At 42.8% G+C, this 21,801-nt stretch overlaps 1 protein-coding gene across 6 annotated transcripts in view; it reads left to right on the forward strand.

Annotated features, from left to right (window-relative positions):
* Nucleotides 1-21,801, forward strand: part of SH3D19 (SH3 domain containing 19) — a 217,774-nt gene that overhangs the window by 131,048 nt on the left and 64,925 nt on the right. For all 6 annotated transcript variants that reach the window (XM_060178964.1, XM_060178965.1, XM_060178966.1 and 3 more), the window contains 4 exons: nt 2,511-2,553; nt 6,774-6,912; nt 7,039-7,192; nt 7,972-8,976. In XM_060178964.1, the coding sequence (XP_060034947.1) occupies nt 2,511-2,553; nt 6,774-6,912; nt 7,039-7,192; nt 7,972-8,976 (1,341 nt within the window). The remainder of the gene's footprint in view (nt 1-2,510; nt 2,554-6,773; nt 6,913-7,038; nt 7,193-7,971; nt 8,977-21,801) is intronic.

The following is a 21,801-nucleotide window of genomic DNA, read 5'->3' on the forward strand; positions in this document are numbered from 1 at the left end:
GACAACTTGTAGAAATAGCTTTTATCTGAAATTCTCCTTTGTGCCTGTGTCTTTGCAATCTAGTATTTTTTGAAGCTTTTTTTTTTATTTTGTTTGTCATCACTAGGACTTCTTCACTACTCCAGCTTGCCTTTTTCAGATAGAAAGAAACAGAGATAGATAGATGATAGATAGATAGATAGATAGATAGACAGACAGACAGACAGAACTCCAGCTTTTTCAGGTAGAAAGAGATACATACATGCATACATACATACATATATACATACAAGGGCCATTCAGTGGTGCACCTGGTTAAGTGCCCACATTATAGTCAGTGCACAAGGACCCAGGTTCAAGCCCCTCGTCCCCACCTGCAGGGGAAAGCTTCACAAGTGGTGAAGCAGGGCTGTAGATGTTTCTCTGCCTCTCTCCCTTTCTTTCTCCCCCTACCCTCTCAGTTCCTCTGTCTCTATCCAGTAATAAATTAATAAATAAAAAGATAGACAGACAGACAATTTTGTTCAGTAGAGGGGCAGCTTGAACTTGAGTCATACACATGACAAACAAACATAGTATCCAAGTGAGCTGAATTATCAGCCTTCAAATTTGCATGTATTTGTTTGTTACGACCAGGGTTATCACTGGGGCTTGATGCTTACACGACAAATCCACTGCTCCCAGTGGCTTCCCCCCCCCCTTTTTTTGGTTTTTTTTATTTGTTTGCTTTTGATAGGGCAGGGAGAAATTGAGAGGAGAAGGGGAAAGAGTGAAGGGGAGAGCAAGAAAGACACCTGTAGCCCTGCTTCACCACTCATGAAACTTCCTTCCCCTCCTGCAGATGGAAACACCTGCTCATGGAAATGTGTACATCACTCCCTGACCCCTGGAGTTTTTTTGAAAGCTGTCTTTAGAGTTCACTTCTTGGGGGGCCAGGTGGTGGCTCACCCGATTGAGCACACACAGTACAGTGTGCAAGGACCTGGGTTCAAGTGGCACCACTCCCCACCAGCAGTGGGAAGCTTCACGGTGAAACAGTGCTACAGGTGTCTCTCCCTCTGTATCTCCCTCTTCCCTCTCAATTGTTTTTATCACAAATTTTTTTTAAAAAGGTGCTCTTGAAAATAGGAGTAGTATTCTCTTACACAATTATGTAATATATGAACCATGTGCCATATATTTTCTAGATCATCTGAGTAAGACTCAGCTTGAAAAGAAAATAAAATGTGGGAAAAATTTAAACCATCTAGCTTTTTTTAAAAAAAAAATTATTTATTTATTTATGAGAGACAAAGGAGGAGAGAAAGAACCAGACATCACTCTGGTACATGTGCTGCCGGGGATCGAACTCAGGACCTCATGGTTGAGAATCCAGTGCTTTATCCACTGTGCCACCTACTGGACCACACCATCTAGGTTTTTTTATATAACATTTTTTTTAATGGAGAAAGCAATTAAGAGGAGAGGGAAATAGAAAAGGAGATACCTGCAACACTGTTCTACCTCTTATGAACCCCCCCCACACACACACACACATTTGCAGGTAGAGATCAGTGGCTTAAACCCACAATAACATGTACACTACTAGGTAACACTGCCACCTGGGCTCCTTTGCTTTTTTGAGCTTGACACCTGAGAGAAAAGTCAGTGCTATAGATACAGTAGTATTTGCTAGAAACAGATTTCAGTGTGCAAAAGTGATTTGAAAACTTCTAAAATAACTATCTTTTAATCTAAGTAATACAGCGACTCAAAGGTTTTATAACTCCAGAAAAGTTAGAAATCAGTAAAAACGCCACCATTTCTTTCTATTTACAAAACTTATAAACCTTACTAAAATATAGTTATATGGATTCAAATAGATACATTTTTTAAATTCTCTGCCTTTTTTTTTCCCTCCAGAGTTATTTCTGGGGCTTGGTGCCCAGATTACAAATCCACTGCTCCTGGAGGCCATTTTTCCCGTTTTTATTGCCCTTGTTGTTGTTGCCATTGCCAATGTTGTTGGATAGGACAGAGAGAAATTGACAGAAGAGGGGAAGACAGAGAAGGAGAGAGAAAGATAGACACCTGCAGACCTGCTTATGAAGTGACCCCCCTGCAGGTGGGGAACGGGGGCTCCACCTGGATCCTCGCACTGGTCCTTGCACTTCCTGCCATGTGGGCCCAACCTGCTGCATTACAGCCCAGCCCCCTCTCTGCCTCTTTTTATGCAATGTCATTGTCATAATGCTATTTCCAGGCAATTTCTATTTAAAAGTTTTATCTCCTCTGTACTTTGAATTATTTTTATAATCATGGATGTGCTTTGGGGAGTTTTCAAAATCTATATTTTCTTGTGCAATTCAAATGTAACCACACTATTTCAAAAGGTCATTTTAATTTATTTTTCTACTTATAGATGTTAAAATCCATACATTCTATATAATGTCAAGTATAAACTGACTTTCCCTCCAATAGTGTCCCCTGTAAGTGTTTAAGGCATTAATGAATGTGTTAACTGTATACTATGTGTGTTTATTCTTTTATAGCTTCTCGGCCTTCTATTCAGAGTGAGCTTCATCGAGACAGAAGGTACTGTTACATTTATAGAACTAATGAAATGAAAATGTAAGAGCCTAGATGGTGATGCACCCAGTTGAACACACTCATCACTATGTGCAAAGACTTGGGTTCAAGCCCCCAGTCTTACCTGCAGGTGTTTGATTCATGAGTGGTGAAATAGCCCTGCAGCTGTCTCTCTTTCTCTCTGCATCTCTAAACTCCCTCCCCCTCTCAATTAATCTCTGTCCTAACAAATAAAATAAGTATTTTAAAAAATAAAAATGGGGGCCAAGCAGTGGCACACTTGGTTATAGTGTGCAAGGACCCAGGTTCAAAGCCTCTGGTCCTCACTTGTTAGGGAGAGAATGTCATGAGTAGTTAAGTAGGGCTGCAACTGTCTCTGTTTCTATAACTCTATCTCCTATTCCCCCCTCAATTTCTCTCTGCAGTTTCTTTATCAAATAACAAATAAATAAGTAAATTTAAAAAACTAAAAAAGAAATCTCTTGTTAAAAATAAATATAAAAATGTAGCATAAGGGGGTCGGGTAGTGCAGCGGGTTAAGCACACGTGGTGCAAAGTGCAAGGACCAGCTTTGTTGTATGCTTTACATTGGGTTGTTCTAGCCCTCCCCCTGCCAAGAAAATTGGTTCAGTCCTGCTAGTTTTCGCAGGCCCGCTTGTCCCCCCCCCCCCCAAGGAACCCCAAGAGAGTTCCAGTGTTCTAGAGTTAGAGAGTGCTTGGCGCCGCCGCGGGGGAAAGAGGCAACAGAGTTTTGTTTGGTGATTAGTTTGGGTTAGTTTATGAATCGTTGTTCCTGAATAAAGAAATACAGCTTCCCTGCCCAGCGGTATGTCTCTGGTCGTCTCTGTTACCTGCCCGTGAAGCTAGCCCGGCCAGCTGGAGCCTCCGAATTTTAACAACACAGCTTAAGGAACCCAGTTCCAGCCCCCGACTCCCCACCTGCAGGGGGGTCACTTCACAGGCAGTGAAGCAGGTCTGCAGGTGTCTATTTCTCTCCCCCTCTCTGTCTTCCTCTCCATTTCTCTCCATCCTATCCAATAACAACAATAATAATAACTACAAGGGCAACAAAAAGGGGAAAATAAATAAATATTTTTAAAAATCTTAAAAGAAATAGCATAAGTTAGCATACTAATGTATTTCTCCTTTGTAAACAATGTACCTAAACAACTTTCCTAAATAAATCTTTAAATTTGAATGATGGAGACTTTTGCTTAAGAGGTGAAGCAATCCAAGCCAAAATACTTTGATAGGTATTATTCCCGAAGTCAATGTTAAGATGTTTATTAGGCAACTGTTACATGTAAAGCATTGTTATATCCACTTCAAAGAAGGCTTTTAGGGAGTGGCGCAGCGGCTTAAGCAGGAAGGATCCCGGTTGAGCCTCCGGCTCCCCACCTACAGGGGAGTCGCTTCATAGGCAGTGAAGCAGATCTGCAGGTTTCTATCTTTCTCTGCCCCTCTCTGTCTTCCCCTCCTCTCTCCATTTCTCTCTGTGCTATCCAACAACGACAGCAACAATAATAACTACAACAAGGGCACCAAAGGGAATAAATAAAGAAGTAAATAAATAGAAGGCTTTTGGAGCCAAAAAGTAGTGAAACCAGGAAAACACACAAATTACCATACTCAAGGACCTGGGTTCGAGCCCTATGTCCCAACCTGTAGTGGAGAAGCTTTATAAATGGTAAAGAAGGTTGCAAGTGTTTCTCTCTCCCTTCTCTGCCTGTGTTTCTCTCTGTGTATATCACATTTAAAAAAAAAAAAAAAAGGTACAGTGAGAATGGTGGATTCCTGTGCAGGCACCATGCCCAAATAATAACCCTGGTCGGGGGTGGGGGGCTTTGTTTTGTACTTTCTAGCTGCTTAGTAAAATGTTGCATAGGTAAATGGATGGAAAGAGGAGAACCAAGCAGTCTGAACAGATGATTGGGTAAATCGGTAGATATTGGAGGGAAGGAAAGTGTGAGGTAGGAGTCACTGGGTAGGTAGGTAGGAGGATCAACAATCAAGGTGATGCAGTGAACAAAGTATTTGACTCCTGAGCATATGGTCCTGAATTCAATTCCTGGCATCACATATTCTAGAGTGAAGATAAGATTTAAGATGGACAGGGGGGTTGCTTCACAGGCAGTGAAGCAGGTCTGCAGGTGTCTGTCTTTCTCTCCTCCTGTCTTCCCCTCCTCTCTCCATTTCTCTCTGTTCTATCCAACAAGGACGACATCAATAACAACAACAATAATAACTACAACAGTAAAACAACAAGGGTAACAAAAGGGAATAAATAAATAAAAATTTAAAAAAGATTTAAGATGGAATGATAGAATAGATGTCAGGGTGGACATCTAAATAGAAGATGGACTTTTATAAAAAGTGGTTCCTGCTTTTGCTTCCTGTAGTATAGTATCAAGTAATAAAGGATAAGAACCAGATATCCTGGTTGGGCTGGATGGTGGCACATCTGGTAAAACACACATGTCACTATGCACAAGGACCTAGGTTCAAATCCCCAGTGCCTACCTGCAAGGGGTGAAATTTCACAAGTGGTAAAACAGGGCTATAGGTGTGTGTCTCTCTCTTCCTCTCAATCTCCTCTATGTCCCTCAGTTTCTGTTTCTATAAAAACATATAAATCAGGTATGTTAATCAAATCTAAATCCTGATATCATGTTCTCACCCTGCCACCTTGGGCATACTCAGATTGTCTGACTTCTTCTGTAAAATGGCACAAATCATACCTACCTTCTTCATATGGTTGTCGTATTATGGATGTATAGTGCTTAACATTTATCAACTAGGAACTTTTATTACTTAGTTAGGTCAAAGCTCTAAGTAGAGGTTCTTAGATAACCTAACTCAAGTTTAATCAGTGAGCATTCCTGTTATTTCATAAACTAGCGTGAGAGTGCGTGAGTGTAGCTTTTTTTTTTTTTCCCACCAGACCACAGTTTAGCTCTGGCTTATGGTGGTGCAGGGGTCGGGTGCAGTTTTGATAGCAGCGGTGCTTTGTTTTTAAGTTTTATTTTCTATAGAGTGCTAGAGAAAGAGCAGGTATCATCATCCTTACTATGTTGATGAAAAAAAAAGTAAGGTTCTGGGGGCCAGACAGTGGCACACCCAGTTAAGTGCACATGGTACTAAGCACAAAGACCTGAGCAAGTATCCAGGTTCAAGCCCTTGGCTCACTACCTACAAGGGGGGGACTCTTCACAAGTGGCAAAACAGGTCCACAGGTATCTTATTTTTCTTTTCTTTTCTTTTCTTTCCTTTTTTTTTTTTTTTTTTTATGAGATGACTGCCTCAACTCTGGCTTATGGTGGTGTGGGGGATTGAGCCTCAGGCATGGGAGTCTGTTTGCGTAACTATTATGCTATCTTCCCTGCCCGTGTCTTATATTTCTTTCCTTCCCGTGTCTTATATTTCTTTCCTTCCTTCCTTCCTTCCTTCCTTCCTTCCTTCCTTCCTTCCTTCCTCCCTCCCTCCCTCCCTTCCTCCCTCCCTCCCTCCCTTTCTCTCTCTCTTTCTTTCTATCTATCTATCTATCTATCTATCTCCTCCCTCAATTTCTCTCTGTCCTACACAATAAACTGGGGGGGAAAATGACACCAGTGGATTCGTATTGTAGGCATAGAGCCCCAGGGATAACCCTGGAGGCCAAAAAAAAGTAAGACTCAGAGAGGTTGATTGATATGCTCAGGGTCACACAGTTGGCTTTTATTTGGAAATAAGGCTGAAGGCAAAACTTGAACATGAAATGTAGAATCAAGTTAAGAAAATAATGAAAGTGGTATCTCATTGTTTTTTGTTTGTTTGTTTGCCTCTAGGATGATGGCTGGGGTTGAGCCTGCACTACAAATTAGTAATTTTTGTTTGAGCTTGATAGTTAACATGGAGGGGTTAGTCATTATTATATATATATATATTTTTTTTTTTTCCCTTTTGTTGCCCTTGTTGAGTCCTTATTCTTATCAACTAAAGTAGAGCTAAGTATGCTTGGGGTATCGTTTAGTATTTGGTGCCAGAATCATAAAAATCAACTCTGTTGCTCCCTTGAAGCCTGCCAGGGTATACTCCTAGAGAAAGCTCAGAACAGAAAGGTCATTTCTCTGACTGTGGCAGTCCTTGGGTAATTTTGGGGGGAGGAGGTGTTTTCAAGAATTATTGAATATTTGCAGACAGACTATATCTTGTTACAGCAAAACCTCACTGAAATTTTTGTCTGCTAGGCGCCCAGAGATCACCATTGTGGCAGCTGAGCCTCTGAGGCCATCCTCGTGGTTTCCAGGAGCCCCACCTCCTGGACTAGGATTTCCCCCGCCTTCTACAGCAGGCTCTTGGAGGTCTAACGAACTGGTTCCTGCTGAGGTGAATAATGTCACGTTACCTCTGTGCATTTTACTTTTTAAATGGAGTTCAAAGATATGAGCAGTGAGACTGTTAACATCTTGGTAATTGCCCATGGAAGTCTAAACTTTGTTCTTTATTTTACAGCTCCCACCATCTTATGAACAAGTCATAAAAGAAATCAACCAAGTTCAAGTTAATACTACAAATAATAATAATGCTGCTGCCACTCCAAGGCACACTATTACATCTGCAACTCAGACTGACTTTTCAGAAGAAGTAGACAGCGATCTGCCTCAAAGTAAAGCAAATAATTGTCATCCCTAACTCTGACCTAATTCTAAGGAAGTAATCAGTAGGTTTCTAGCCTTGAAAATGGTTTGCAATTTATGCATAATTCACTGAACTCTGCTCTCCAGTCGTTGTAATGACTGCGTTTTCTTTATTTGAGTTTGCCATGATTATTATATTCGATCATTCTCAAGCAAAACCCACTCTCTTGGGTTTAACCTAGTTCATATCACAGAAGTATCATCCTTTTAATTCATGGTTGGTGTTACTGCTGATGCCTTTTATCCCCATTAAGAAGGATTATTATATTTAACATCTTAAACTTAATAGGGTGCTGAAGGTATTTGTCTTATCAGACCTTTAAAAAACTTTGTACTAAGAGGCCTGCAAAAGAGCTCTCTTGAATAGTGTGCTACTTTGCCGCATATGCAACTCAGGTGTAAGTCTACCCCCACCACTTTGAAGGAAGCTTCAATGCTGTCATCTCTTTCACTCTTTCTACCTCTCTCCCTCTCTCTTTTCTTACAGATAAATCAATAAGCAAGCATGCATTGTAATAGAATAGTAGAAATGTGTATAAGTTACTTTGGGAGAGTTCAAAATAAATATAATTTGAAGACATTAGTGTGAGAAATTAAGTGTATTTCGACAATAGCTTTGAAATTACTTTTTTTTTTTTACTAATTAAGGAAAACAAAATCTGTTGACATTCTACAGATATTTGTTCAGTCTGTGACTCTCCTCTTTCAAATCATAATGTTGCAATTTGTTTTGTTTGGGTTTTGTCAGCACTGCAGGCATCCCTCCAGCCTCTTCAGCCTTCCCCTGCAATCTCAGCCAGTGACCTTCTAACAAATGTGGCGCCTTTAATAGTCTTTGATATTTCTGATGGACAGAACTGTCCAGAAAACTCCAGTGCCACAAGATGCCCAGTGCCAAAACCAAGATCAAAAAGCAACCTCAGACCAGTAGCCAGAGAAACTCATATGAATGAGCAGAATCACCAGAAAGTCAGTCCCGTGGCCACAAAAGAGGCATCATTCCCAAGTCAACCCCAGTCTCTGTTGGATAGTGCCAACAACTTGGATAGTCAGGCAGTGATGAACATTATGAACACAGAACAGAGCCAGAATAGTATTGTTTCAAGGATCAAAGCATTTGAGGGTCAGACTAATTCAGAAACTTCAGGACCTACCAAGAAACCAGAAATTGTTCCTCGCACAGTGCCCCCAAGGCCTGCTGTTCCCTCAGGGAAACCCTCTGTGGCTCCCAAACCAGCTGCTAACAGAGTCTCTGGAGAATGGGACTCCTGGACTGAAAACAGACTCAAGGCACCCCCCAGGGAAGGGCACAGCGCTCACTCTCCACTACAAGATGCAGGGAGCAGTCCATTAACCAAACCTGAATTGCCAAAGAAACCAAATCCTGGCCTTACACGAAATGTTAATCAAGGAGTTCTGGGAGGAGGACCTGTGACAGAGACCCCTGATACTGGGAAGAAAGTTCCAACTCCTTCTCCTCGGCCTGTGCTGCTGAAGAAGTCTGGCTCCTCAGACAACCCTGCCCATCCTGCAGCTTTGCTGAAACCAGTCACTGTTCCTCCCCGACTCCCAGTGGCATCACAAGCCAAAGCATTCAGGTCACCGACAGAGGGTCCCCCAGCAATCCCCCAAGTTCCAGTTCAAACAAGCAAACCTCCAGGGGACATCGACCTCATCAGTTTTGATGATGATGTTTTACCCATTCCTTCTGGGAATCCCACTGAAGAACCTACAGGTTCAGAGCTGGTTCTGGGTGAGTAAAAATTAGAGGTTGGGGGAGTCTAAACTCATTCCTGCTTTCCTTTCTTTTTTTAAAATTTTTTATTTATAAAAAGGAAACAGTGACAAAACCATAGGAGAAAAGGGGTACAACTTCGCACAATTCCCACCACCAGGCCTCCATATCCCATCCCCTCCCCTGATAGCTTTCTGATTCTTTACCCCTCTGGGAGTATGGACCCAAGGTCATTGTGGGATGCAGAAAGTGGAAGGTCTGGCTTCTGTAATTGCTTCCCTGCTGAACACGGGCGTTGACAGGTCGATCCATACTACCAGCCTGTCTTTCTTTTTCCCTAGTGGGGAAGGGCTCTAGGGAAGCGGAGCTCCAAGGCACATTGGTGGGGTTGTCTGTCCAGGGAAGTCTGGTTGCATCCTGCTAGCATCTGGAACCTGGTGGCTGAAAAGAGAGTTAACATAGAAAGCCAAACAAATTGTTGAACAATCATGGACCTAAAGGCTGGAATAGTGCAGATGAAGTGTTAGAGGGGTCCTCCATTTTGTAGATAGCTAGTAGGCATATTTTAGTTATATTTCAAAGGGCCTGTAGCTATACTAGTGTTTTTTTGGGTGTTTTTTTGTTTGTTTGTTTGTTTGTTTTTGCCTGAGCCTGCAATCTTTTATGCAGGGGGATCCACGTTATTTTCTGGGGTAATGATGTCATGGCTGGGAAAGGGACCAGAAAGCTGGATCAGGGAAAAGAGTAACTCCCCAATATGGGAAAGGGTTATAAATACTGTTGACTGTAAACCCCATCAATTTGATGTGATCTGGGACCCATAATTAGCTTAGGAGCCTTTGTGACCTCTGTATCCCTCTAGATCTGAGCTAACATTCTGTGGTCATGCTGCCCCAGTATCGACCCATCTTCCTCAGGTGTAGCATAGAGTATGTTGTCCAGCCTCCCTTCGGAGGATGGAACATTCTCTACCATTGTTGATCCAAGTTGAGGTCAAGGTCCTATGGGGACCCACAAAGGGTCTATTTTGTCGTTCCTGATAGAAATGACCGGTAACAATGGAGAGAGGGATTTATTCGAGTTCTAGGCCCATCAAATCTGTTTGGGAATCTTCATTCCTGCTTTCTTAATTCTTGCTGTTTTCATTTCTAGTGTATTAGTTATTGAGGGTGTGTGTGTGCGTGTGTGTGTGTGTGTGTGTCTGTGCACATGCATGTATATGTATAGGAACGTGAGAAACAGATTAAGAGAATGTGGAGGTGGTTGGTAGATGGAGACAGACAAGGAAAAATTTAGGGAAAGGGTAGTGGAGGTGGAGAAAGCTGGAAGCACCCACATTGATTATTGTGACATGAGCCAGGAGTAGCCAACTGTGATAGATAAACCAGGTGTGACTCTGGCTCCCATACTGTGGCAGTCCTCGGGATTCAAGCATTCAGAGAATGCAGGGGAGTTTCTTATAGATGGGAAGTCACACAGTGGCTCCAGAAGGCTCCTCAAAATGAGCCAGTCTTGCTGTGAGTGCTGGGACAGGGGACATCCCCAGGGGAGACTTTGGCAAGAAGAACCCTGCAAGGAGTGTGGACCCAGCCATATGGCGCAGATTTTTTTTCCACATAATCTTCATGGAACATCTTCCCTTGGGAATGCAAGTTTTGTAAATAAAATACAACAGTTGTTAAGTTTCATGCCAAGATGAAGACAATTAAATTTCCCAAGAGGCAAAGAGTATGTTTTCTTTCCTCACACTGTTCAGATGGAGGATGTAGTAGTAAAGCTTATCTTTGATTTGTCAAACTAAGCTTTTTTATTTGTCATGATAAGATTGCTTTTATGGTTCTTTGGGCAGAGTTTGTGAACAAAAAAGCTTAGTAGTATTTTCAGAAGGTTAGCTGGCATATTATAAATCTTTAACATACAGCAAAGTGGTCTGAGCTCTATGATTCAAAGTCTGCAAAATCCAGGTGTTTCTTAGGAAATATGGGACATGTATTTTTTAAAAAATATTTTATTTATTGATTCATGAGAAATGATGGGAGAGAGAGAAAGAACCAGACATCACTCTGGTACATGTGCTGCCGGGGATTGAACTTAGGACCTCATGCTTGAGAGTCCAATCATGCTTGAGAGTCCAATGACTTATCCACTGCGTCACCTCCCAGACCACGGAACATGTATTAATATTTACAATTTGCACAGGGTTGCAACTGGCTATACCATCCTATTGTCCATAAAGTTAAAAGGAAAATTTTAGAGTATGTTATGTGTCTCCAATATTCCAAACCCTGTTAGATACCATACATACAGTATTTAATTTAATATTGACAGTAATTCTCTATAAGCTATCATTGGCCTCAGCTTGTAAAATAAGAAAATGAGACTGAGAAAATCAGTGGGTTATTTGGTTTACGTCATAAAACAAAGCATGATTCAAACTCAGTCTTTTTAGTCTAAGTCCAGTTATTTTTTTTTTTACTGTATTTCATTGTTACTGAACACTTTCATGAATTCTTTAACTGAGCAATTCCTGAAAACCTTCCAATTCTTTGTTACATCATTTTCTTAAAATCTTTTTTCAGTGTTACAAGGGTGAGGGTAGGATAGAGTTGGGCAAATCCAACAGTAGCAGTAAGCTGCTAAGAAGTGAGGACATTCCTCGGCTCCCCACCTGCAGGGGAGTCGCTTCACAGGCGGCAAAGCAGGTCTGCAGGTGTCTCCTCCCTCTGTCTTCCCCTCCTCTCTCCATTTCTCTCTGTCCTATCCAACAATTACATCAATAACAACAGCAATAATAACTACAACAACAAGGGCAACAAAACGGGGGGGAAGCAAATTTTAAAAAAGCGGGGACGGTACAAATTGAAGAAATGTCACCTTTTGTAGAACTTGCTAGATTCTAGAATGATGACAGTTCGTTTAATAATTACTGAGAATTTATTCTGTGTCAAGGAGATAATTACAGTCATCTTCAAAAAAGGATAGTGTACAATAATACATTCAACATGAATACAGCCTCATCTTTTTATTTATTTATTATTTATTTTCCCTTTTGTTGCCCTTGTTTTTTTTGTTGTTGTTGTTGCTGTTGTAGTTATTATTGCTGTTGTTCTTGTCATCATTGTTGGATAGGACAGAGAGAAATGGAGAGAGGAGGGGGAGAGAAAGATAGACACTCACAGACCTGCTTCACTGCTTGTGAAGCAACTCCCCTGCAGGTGGGGAGCCAGGGGCTCGAACTCAGATACTTATGCTGGTCATTGTTCTTTGCACCATGTGCGCTTAACCCATTGCGCTACTGCCTGACTCCCCAGCCTCATCTTTATACTTAGCCCTTTCTGTTTCTTGATTTCTACCACTTCATTGAACAACACTTAATTACTGGGGCTGTCTTACGGCAAAATGTGTAATTTGCTTGCTCTACCTCACATTATTATTACTATTATTATTTTTATCATAGTACTGCTTAATTCTGGCTTATAGTGGTGTGAGAGATTGGACCTGGGGTTTTAAAGCCTCGGGAATTTATAAAACTTATGAAAGTATAAAGCCATTATACCATCTCCCTGATAGTACTTTAATTCTTCGACTGAACTGAACTGTATGCTATTATACTGAACACTTTATCTTCTTCCTTTATTCTTCCTCATTTAGTGGCACCATTATACACCCAGCCTTCCATGGAAAAGCTTAGTCTTCATACTATCTCATGCAGTGACTAGTTGTTTGGTTTAGGAGTCAGACAGGCTGGTATCTACCACTTTGGTGGTGTGGAACCTTTGACCAAATAAATGCTTAGCCTTAAGGTTTTGCAGTCTTCTCACCTATAAAATCTGACGATGATAATGATGATGATGATGATGATGATACTCCTCTTGGAGGTATTGCAAAGATTAAATGTGATTATGTGGGGAAATCCTACCATCTTGTGACAAACATGGTAAGTGTTCATTAAATAATAGTCATTGTAATGACTTCTTGTCCTTCATACCTAACTTTTGAAGTTGCTGGCTTCTGAGGACATCCTTTTACTTTCTGAATAATTCTTGAATCTTCCTCTCGTTTCGTTTTTCTTTATAAGTTATTTTTATTATAAAACTATATAAGGTGATATAAATTATTATCTTCATTTGTTTATTGGATAGAGACAGCCAAAAATCGAGAGGAATGGGAGATAGAGAGGGAGAGAGACAAAGAGATACCTGCAGCCCTGCTTCACCATTTCTGAATGTTGGGCATTATGCCAGCCCCCCTGCTCCTGCTCCATGACGGATACTATGGTCTGTTTACATAATCATTGTTTTGCCTGAGACCCGCCCTGCCTGCAGGGTATTGGTTAATCCCACTGGTTAGAACCTTCTTTGAAACCAAAGAAAGACCCAACACTGGCCGCCAGCTATAGACCAATTTCTTTCCTCTCCGTGTGTTACAAACTCCTTGAGAGGCTGCTTCTGTCACGTATTTCTCCTCTTACAGAGAAACTCCTATCACCCGCCCAAGCTGGTTTCCGCCCAGGAAGATCTACCTGCGAACAAGCCCTGGCCCTCTCAACTTACATTGAAAATGGATTCCAGAAGAATTTAAAGATGGGTGCTGTCTTTGTTGATCTCACAGCAGCCTATGACACGGTCTGGCACCGTGGTCTCCTAGTTAAGATCTCAAGATGCCTGCCTCCGTGGGTGGCCAACACTATATCGTTTCTTCTCCAAAACAGAAGATTCCGGGTGCATCTGGGTGACAAGTCTAGCAGATGGAGACTTGTCTCAAGTGGCCTCCCCCAGGGCTCTGTTCTGGCTCCTACGCTATTTAATATTTACATCAGTGACCTTCCAGAAACTTCTTCAAGGAAGTTCATCTACGCCGATGACATCTGCTGTGCAACTCAGCCATCCAAGTTTGACATCCTCGAGGAAACACTCACGAAAGACATGTCTCTGATATCTGATTACTTTAAAAAATGGCGACTAATCCCTAGCACTGCAAAAAACAGTATCATCTGTTTTCCATCTACACCATGCCTCGGCCTCGCGTGAGCTTAATGTGCAGCTTGACGATACGAGAATCCGGCATGAAGCCCAGCCAGTCTATCTTGGTGTTACTCCCGATCGCACCCTGTCATTTCACGAACATCTCATAAAAACTGCAGCAAAGGTGGGCGCGAGGAATAACATCATTGTAAGATTGGCCAGCTCCTCATGGGGTGCGAGCGCTTCCACACTACGATCATCATCTCTGGGATTATGCTATTCCACTGCAGAATACTGTGCCCCAGTATGGTTCCGTAGCCCCCATGTCCATTTGGTCGATTCCAAATTATATTCCTCTATGAGGATAATTTCTGGAACCATCCGTTCCACCCCGGTTCCATGGCTGCCAGTTCTTAGCAACATCGCCCCGCCAGATATTCGTCGGGATGCGGCATCATCTAAGTTCATTTCCCACGTCTACGCTCGACCGGACCTACCAATATACACGGAGATCTTCGCCCACCCTGTCCAACGCTTGACGTCTTGTCACCCAATCTGGTCCCCTACGCCTACACTGAACTTCTCTGTTCCAGACTCTTGGAAACAGAGTTAGCAGTCAGCTGAGGTAAAGAACAAACACCTTATCACAGACCCCTGCAAGTGTCAACCCGGCTTTGACCTAGCACGTTATGATTGGGCCCTCCTCAATCTATCGAACAGGCCTCGAACAGGCCATGGCCGGTGCGTCACTATGTTCCATTGCTGGGGAGCCAGAAACGACCCGAACTGCCCCTGCGGCTACAGACAAACTATGACCCACATAGTCAACGACTGCCACCTCTCCAGATTCAAAGGAGGTCTCGAAACTTTACATCAGGCTCAACCTGACGCTGTTGACTGGCTACGGAAGAAGGGCAAACGCTAGAAGAAGAAGAACCTTCACAACAGCTGCTATGGAAGCTTTCTACATTCATGCTGTTTTCTCCACCCTCTCTCCTAGCCATTTCCTTTTCCCACTTGCCACTTCCTGTTAAAGATAACATATAAAAGCGTTGTCTCTGATCAATAAAGGCATTGCATTGCGTTCCACTCCGCCATGAGTTCCTGGTCTCTCTTCCGCATCGCTGAGTAAGCAGCAGCCCAGTTTGGCTCTGGTCGAATTCTCTCCAACCCAGAGAGCACATGCCTGGGAAGAAACACCCACAAAGCTAACCTGGCAAGCTAGCCTGGCACCTGAAGCTTTCCCCCAGCAGGTGGGGATGAGGGGCTTGAACCTAGGTCCTTGCGCACTGTAATGTGAGCACTTAACCAGGTACGCCACCAGCTGGCCCCTCGTCCTCTCATTTTTATGCCTCCTGCTACTGTCTCACCCCAGTCATTCATGTGTAGATTTCCAAAATACTCTCTTAAATTGAATCCCTTCTCATGCTTCAAACCCATCATATTGAGGATAGATTTTTCTAGCATGTGCATTGAACCTAGTTGCTTTTCTGCGTAGTGCTCTACAAATGCCATTCAGGTCACTCTTAAAGTCTTCAGCATGTAGAGGAATTTCTGTTTATTTACTAATGTATACTTTTGTGAGGTTTTGATAGTATATAAATAGCAATGTCTTTGTATATAAGATATTGTCTCTTTGTGAAGCTTTTCCTCATTGTCCCAATATGAGCTAGAAACTGAGAGAAGAAAATGGGAAAAAGGAAAGAAACTCCCAATTAGGATCTCCTTTCTCTTCTTCCTTCAACAAAAAAGTCTAATAAAGTAGTTTTCATGAAATGAAGTTGCCATATTAATCTCAGGAAATAGAGATCAGAAAATACCAAAGCTAGGAAAACATTGTAAAGATTAGAAAAATTATTAAAGGAAAACTCATAAAGCAGTCAATTTAATATTAGATTCATTTCTTGGGTAGAATGCCTTCCAGGTTAATGTAATGAAGCTGAGTATTAGCAATTTCTCTTTATACCTTTACAAATCATCCCCCCCCCCAAAATAAAAAACCTAAAAGGAGAATGCTTCTGCTGTCAGCCCCATTACACAGACCAGAATAGTAGTTTAGCAGCCAGTGTCTGCTATTAACAGAACTCAAGGGAAAGAAGTAGCTGAAAAGCAAGCCAAGGATAGTGAAACTAATTATGATGACAAGCATATTATTAGAAATAGATAATGGGCAGAAAAGTACATTTTCATTAGAGTTTCACTCAAGCCAGTAATGAAGGTCAGATAGATTCAGGTATAGAAAGGTCCACTTGTTTGGCAGCAGTTAGAGAATAATTGGTGTTGGCGTGAGGTAGTGAAGGAGGGCAAGATAAACACTGCCAGTGAAGGTAGAGGAGAGTGCCAGTCACAGCTCTTGGATTTGAATAAGATCTTTTGACAGTAATTCACATTTTTTTCCTTATAGAAACAAGAGCATACAATCTGTGGTGCAGAGAATTGTAGCACTATTTTTAAAATTTATTTTATTTTATTGCTTGTCACTGTTGCTTCACCACTCTTGTCCAACTTTATCAGAGAGAGAAAGAAAAGACACCATAGCACTGAAACTACCTCTGGTGCACAAGGGGCTGAGTTTAAACCTGGGTGGTGTGCATTACAAAGCGAACACACTAGCCAGGTGAGCACTGTAGTTCTCATTGTGGGGTCACAGAACTGTGAAAGTCTGATTAACCTGTAACTTCACATGTCTCTTGAAAATAGCCCTTTAGAACACCATGGCACTGAGGGAAGGAGCTACATGGATAGCAGAGCTCTGCTGTGGTGATTCTCCCACTCTCTCTCCTTCTCTGTTCTCTCCACACACCTCATCCTCCCAATCTCTTTCTCTTTCTCCTTCCCCCCGTGTGTGTGTGTGTGTGTGTGTGTGTGTGTGTGTGTGTGTGTGTGTGTGTGTACATACATAAAATAAAAAGAATTTCAAAGTTGGCAGCTGGAAATGATATGATGCATGCATGAGTCCCTGGCATGACATTAAAAGAAAAGATAGCCCTTTAGCTCATGTATGCAGTCTGAGGTATACTTGCAGAGCATCGAGGGCTTGTGCTTGGATCCACATTAAGAACTCACTAGACTCAGAAGATAGGTCACTTGGAGGACCAAGTGGTAGTGCACCTGCTTTAGTGTACATGTTAGAATGTACAAGGACCCAGGTACAGGTCCCCAGTTCCCCACCTCCAGGAGGGAAGCTTTGCAAGCAGTGAAGCAATGTTACAGGTATCGCTCTGTGTCTATGAAATAAATAATTAAAAAATTAAGAATGATACATATAAACATACCATATATATTATAGGTCACTTGTATAATGCATTTGCTTTGTCATGGGCACTACCCAAGTACAAACTCAGCCCACCACATTGAGGTTCCAGGACTGGGGGAGATATGGGTTTTATAGAGGAAGCAGGAGGTATCTGCTGTCTTAGGGTTTAAGAAGACAATAGATAATTATTGCTATAATCAGATTATTTGGCAATTGGGTTAACTTTGAAAATCCCATTGTTAGGATTTGCTGTATCATAGACAACATCGCCATAATTTATGTCCTTTGACATTATTTACATAGATCTGTGTCTTAAAAAGTAATGCCACCAGTTGCTTCTGTTCTCCCTGGTCTTTGTAGAAATTTTTATGGTCATTATTGTCTTGAAAAAGTAGGTGGTCAGAAGTAGATAGCATAATGGTTATGCAAATAGACTCTCATGTCTGAGGCTCCGAAAAGTCCCAGGTTCAATCCCCCGCACCACCATAAACCAGAGCTGAGCAGTGTTCTGGTGTAAAAAAAAAAAAAAAAAAGGAATTACAGCTAACAGTTGCATACAATACTATTTTTGTACAACTTCTAATAAATGAGTAGTGATTTTTTAAAAAAGAAAAAGTAGCTAAACAGACAAGAATATTCCTTGTTAGCATTTATTTACCAGAGCACTGCTCAGCTTTGGCTTATGGTGGTACGGGGGTTGAACCTGGAACTTTGTAGCCTCGAGCATGAGGGTCTGTTTGTATAACCATTATGCTACATCCTTAGCCCTTCCCCTTTACTTTTTTTTTTAATATTTATTTTATTTATTTATTCCCTTTTGTTGCCCTTGTTGTTTTATTGTTGTAGTTATTATTGTTGTTGTCGTTGTTGGATAGGACAGAGAGAAATGGAGAGAGGAGGGGAAGACAGAGAGGAGGAGAGAAAGATAGACACCTGCAGACCTGCTTCACCGCCTGTGAAGCGACTCCCCTGCAGGTGGGGAGCCGGGGTTCGAACCGGGATCCTTATGCTGGTCCTTGTGCTTTGCGCCGCCTGCGCTTAACCCGCTGCGCTACAGCCTGACTCCCCCCCTTTACTTTTAAGTGGTTTTGTTTTTCATTTGTTCAGCAGGTGTGTGATTTCAATTTAATTCTGTAACTTTTTTTTTTTTAGTGTGGGACATTACAACTGTGTGATTCTACCACTCCTGGCAAATTCTTCTTTCCCTTTTAGTTTCTCCTAGGGAGAGAGAAAGAGAGACCCTACCAACCCATTCTGCCTTTTATGCAGCTTCCTTGGAGTTATCCCATCTGCTGCCAGAGATTTGAACCCAGATCCCTACATGTGGTGAAGTGTGTGCTCTACCCAGTGAGCTATCTCCAGACCTGTTGGGTAGTTGCCATCTCCCCCTGACTTCTTCTTATCCATATGCCTATATAGGGATTTACTGATCCAAAGGTTTGGTCTATTTACATAAATCACTTTTACATAAAGCACTCCAGGGCATTGGTGGTTCAGTTATAGGATTCTCGCCTGTTCCGCCCCCTCCTTGTCACACTCTGATTTTCACCAGTCACTTTTCTCTCCACCCTCTCTATGTCACATCCTGTTTCCACCCTACTTGGAGAGTATAAAAACAGCTGCTCTTCTGATTAAAGACACTTGGAAATTGCTTTCCGGCTCCGAGAGTTCCAGAGTGTATCTCCTGCGGAAGTTGGTGCAGCACGAGTTCCTGATCCCTCTCCCACACAGCAGCCTAGATCAGCTCCAGTTGAGTTCTCTCCAACCCAGAGAGCAGTAGCTCGGGAAGAAGTACCCTCAGGCTATCCCGGCATCTGGCGCCCGGAACAGGGACCTGTAAGCAGCAGATTTACAAGAAGACATCTTAGATAAGTACACACCTTTTGGGTATCTGCAATATTGTGTTAAGGCACTGTGATTTTTTTTTCTTTCTTATTGTTTTCCGGAGATCTTTCCACCATGGAAAATCTTTTCCAAATCCTGCATTCTTTTTCCAGTATACAATTTTTATATATCTGGGACATTTTTCTCGGGGCTTCACCTTATATCCTGTTGATCATCATAGCAGCTTTTAAGGGATATATAGGTCAACCTCTCAAAAGGCTTAAGGACCTAGAGGCTGAGGTCAAAGAGATAAAGGAAGTAATCATAGAACTTAACCAGCACCTTAAAAACAAGAAGAAGCAAAGGCCTGTCGTGATCTTGACCCACCCTAATTCCTCTGCATCTTGCCCTGAGGCCCCTATTTTGGCATCTTGCCCTGAGGCCCCTATTTTGGCAGACACGTGTCCGAATTCTCCTTTGGACTCCACAGCCACTTCTTCGGCCACCCCCATTTTGACAGAAACGTGTCCGGAACCTCCTGCTGCCTCCACGGCTGCTTCTTCACCCCACCCTGTTTTGATAGACACATGTCTGAATTCTCCTGTAGCCTCCAAAACCACTTCTTCGGCCACTTGTCCAGAAGCTTCCACTTCGATGACTCCTCCTACCGCTACACACTTATCAGAGCAAGTCCACACATTTCCGGTCAATGTTGCCCCCAATAGACAAAAACCTCAGGCCTGGTATCCATATTCCGCCACAGATCTGAAGGAACTACGCCAGGCTATCAAAGATGACGGTGTTCATGCCCCATGGACCAGGTCCATTTTACAAGGCCTGCTTCAGAACCTTAATACCCCTCAAGATTGGAGAGATGTGACTCGTGCTACGCTCCCAGGCCCCCTCTTCCTGCAATGGGAGGCATTCTTTCGTGACGAATGTTTACAACAATCGCGGAAAAATATTCAAAATCAGCCAGAGGGTAATTTTGATGCATTGTTTGGAACAGGCCAATTAGAAACAGGGATTCAACAGGCGGAAGCCAAGTTTCCAGCGGGGTATTTTGATCAAGTACGCCTGTGTGCATTAAAAGCATGGGAGCGATTAACACCACCCATGGGAGCAGCCTCAGCCCCCATTCTCTCCCTGCAACAAGAACCTGATGAATCCCTCGCTAAATTCATTGCCAGGGTCCAGTTGAGTTTGGAAAGGAAGATTTATAATCCTGACGCTTGTTTTCTCCTTCTGCGATCCATAGTCTGGGATGGAATGCTTCCGCATTTTCGACAGGCCTGTATCACTCTTAAAAACGAACACCCAGATACTTGGATTCTAGCTACACAGGATCTCAGATCAAGCTCTTTTCAAGGACCTATGTTACAGGCCTATGCAGCTACCTTACATAAGCAAAAAGGAGCTTGCTTTCAGTGCGGTCGCCAAGGGCATTGGCGTAACCAATGTCCAGAAAATAGACCGCGACCCCGCCTCCAGTCAGGGCGACCCCACCTCCAATCAGGGCAACCCCGCCTCCAGACAGGGAATCAGAGACCACGAATGCCTTGTCCCAGATGCCAGAAAGGATTTCACTGGAGGAGAGATTGTTGGTCAAGGTTCCATAGGAACGGCACGCCTCTGCCAAATGTAAACAGGGATTTAAACTAGGTATGGGGCTTCCCTTAGCCCCGCCCCCAAGAGGGAAGGAAGCAGGTCGCCCGCTTGGTGCTGTGCCCTTCTTCCACAAACAGAAGCCCAGCTTGGGACCCAATCCATCGCTACACCCACCACGCCAAGTAACAATAACAGAGGGTGAGCAGAAGGAGGAACCCGCGGTATGTGGGAACTTCCAGCATAGAAATAACCGGCTGGAGCAAGAGAACAGCTCGAATTCAGAGCCTGAGATTTTATGGACCACCCCTGTTTTAGAAAGGGGTCACCCAACTATGACAGTAAAGATTGGTAATATTCCTTTTAAATGTTTGATTGACACGGGAGCAGATAAGACAATATTAAGACAAGCAGAGGTTCCCCAGAGTTTGGAACTCCTCCCAGGACCACGCTTACATGGTGTTGGAGGATTGACTCAGGCATTCCGCACACGAGATTCCCTTGTGTGGGAAGATCCAGAAGGGACTACCGGACGCTTTCAGCCTTTAATAGCTGATATAAGCACCAATTTATTGGGAAGAGACTTGCTGGAATCTTTAGATGTAGTGATATCCTCAGACACCTCTGCAGGACACCACACTCCTGTGAGACTGCTAGACCCAACCAGCACCCCCAATACTAACTGCCACTGTTCGTAACAGAACTCCCCGCTTAGATTGGCTTTCTAATGAGTCTGTCTGGGTGGAACAGTGGCCTTTGCCTAGGGAGAAGCTAGAAATTTTTAAAAAACTCGTCCAAGAGCAGTTATCTTTGGGACACATTCGTCATTCTCGGAGCCCATGGAATACTCCAGTCTTTGTAATTAAAAAGCGCTCAGGAAAATGGCGCCTCCTCCAAGATCTTCGTGCAGTTAATAAAACCATGCAGGTTTGGGGCTCCCCCCAAAGGGGTTTGCCTCTTGCTTCCGCAATTCCCACAGGAATTCCAATCATAGCTATTGATATACAGGATTGTTTTTTCTCTATTCCCTTACACCCACAAGATTGTAAACGTTTTGCTTTCTCTGTTCCTTCTATTAATAATGCCAGCCCTGCCGATAGATTTGAATGGGTGGTACTGCCCCAGGGCATGGCTAATAGTCCTACTATTTGTCAAGAGGTTGTTAAATCTGCCCTTTTTCCATATATTCATAAG

The sequence above is a fragment of the Erinaceus europaeus genome, chromosome 19 (genome assembly GCF_950295315.1).
Source record: "Erinaceus europaeus chromosome 19, mEriEur2.1, whole genome shotgun sequence".
NCBI classification, from domain to species: Eukaryota; Metazoa; Chordata; class Mammalia; order Eulipotyphla; family Erinaceidae; genus Erinaceus; species Erinaceus europaeus.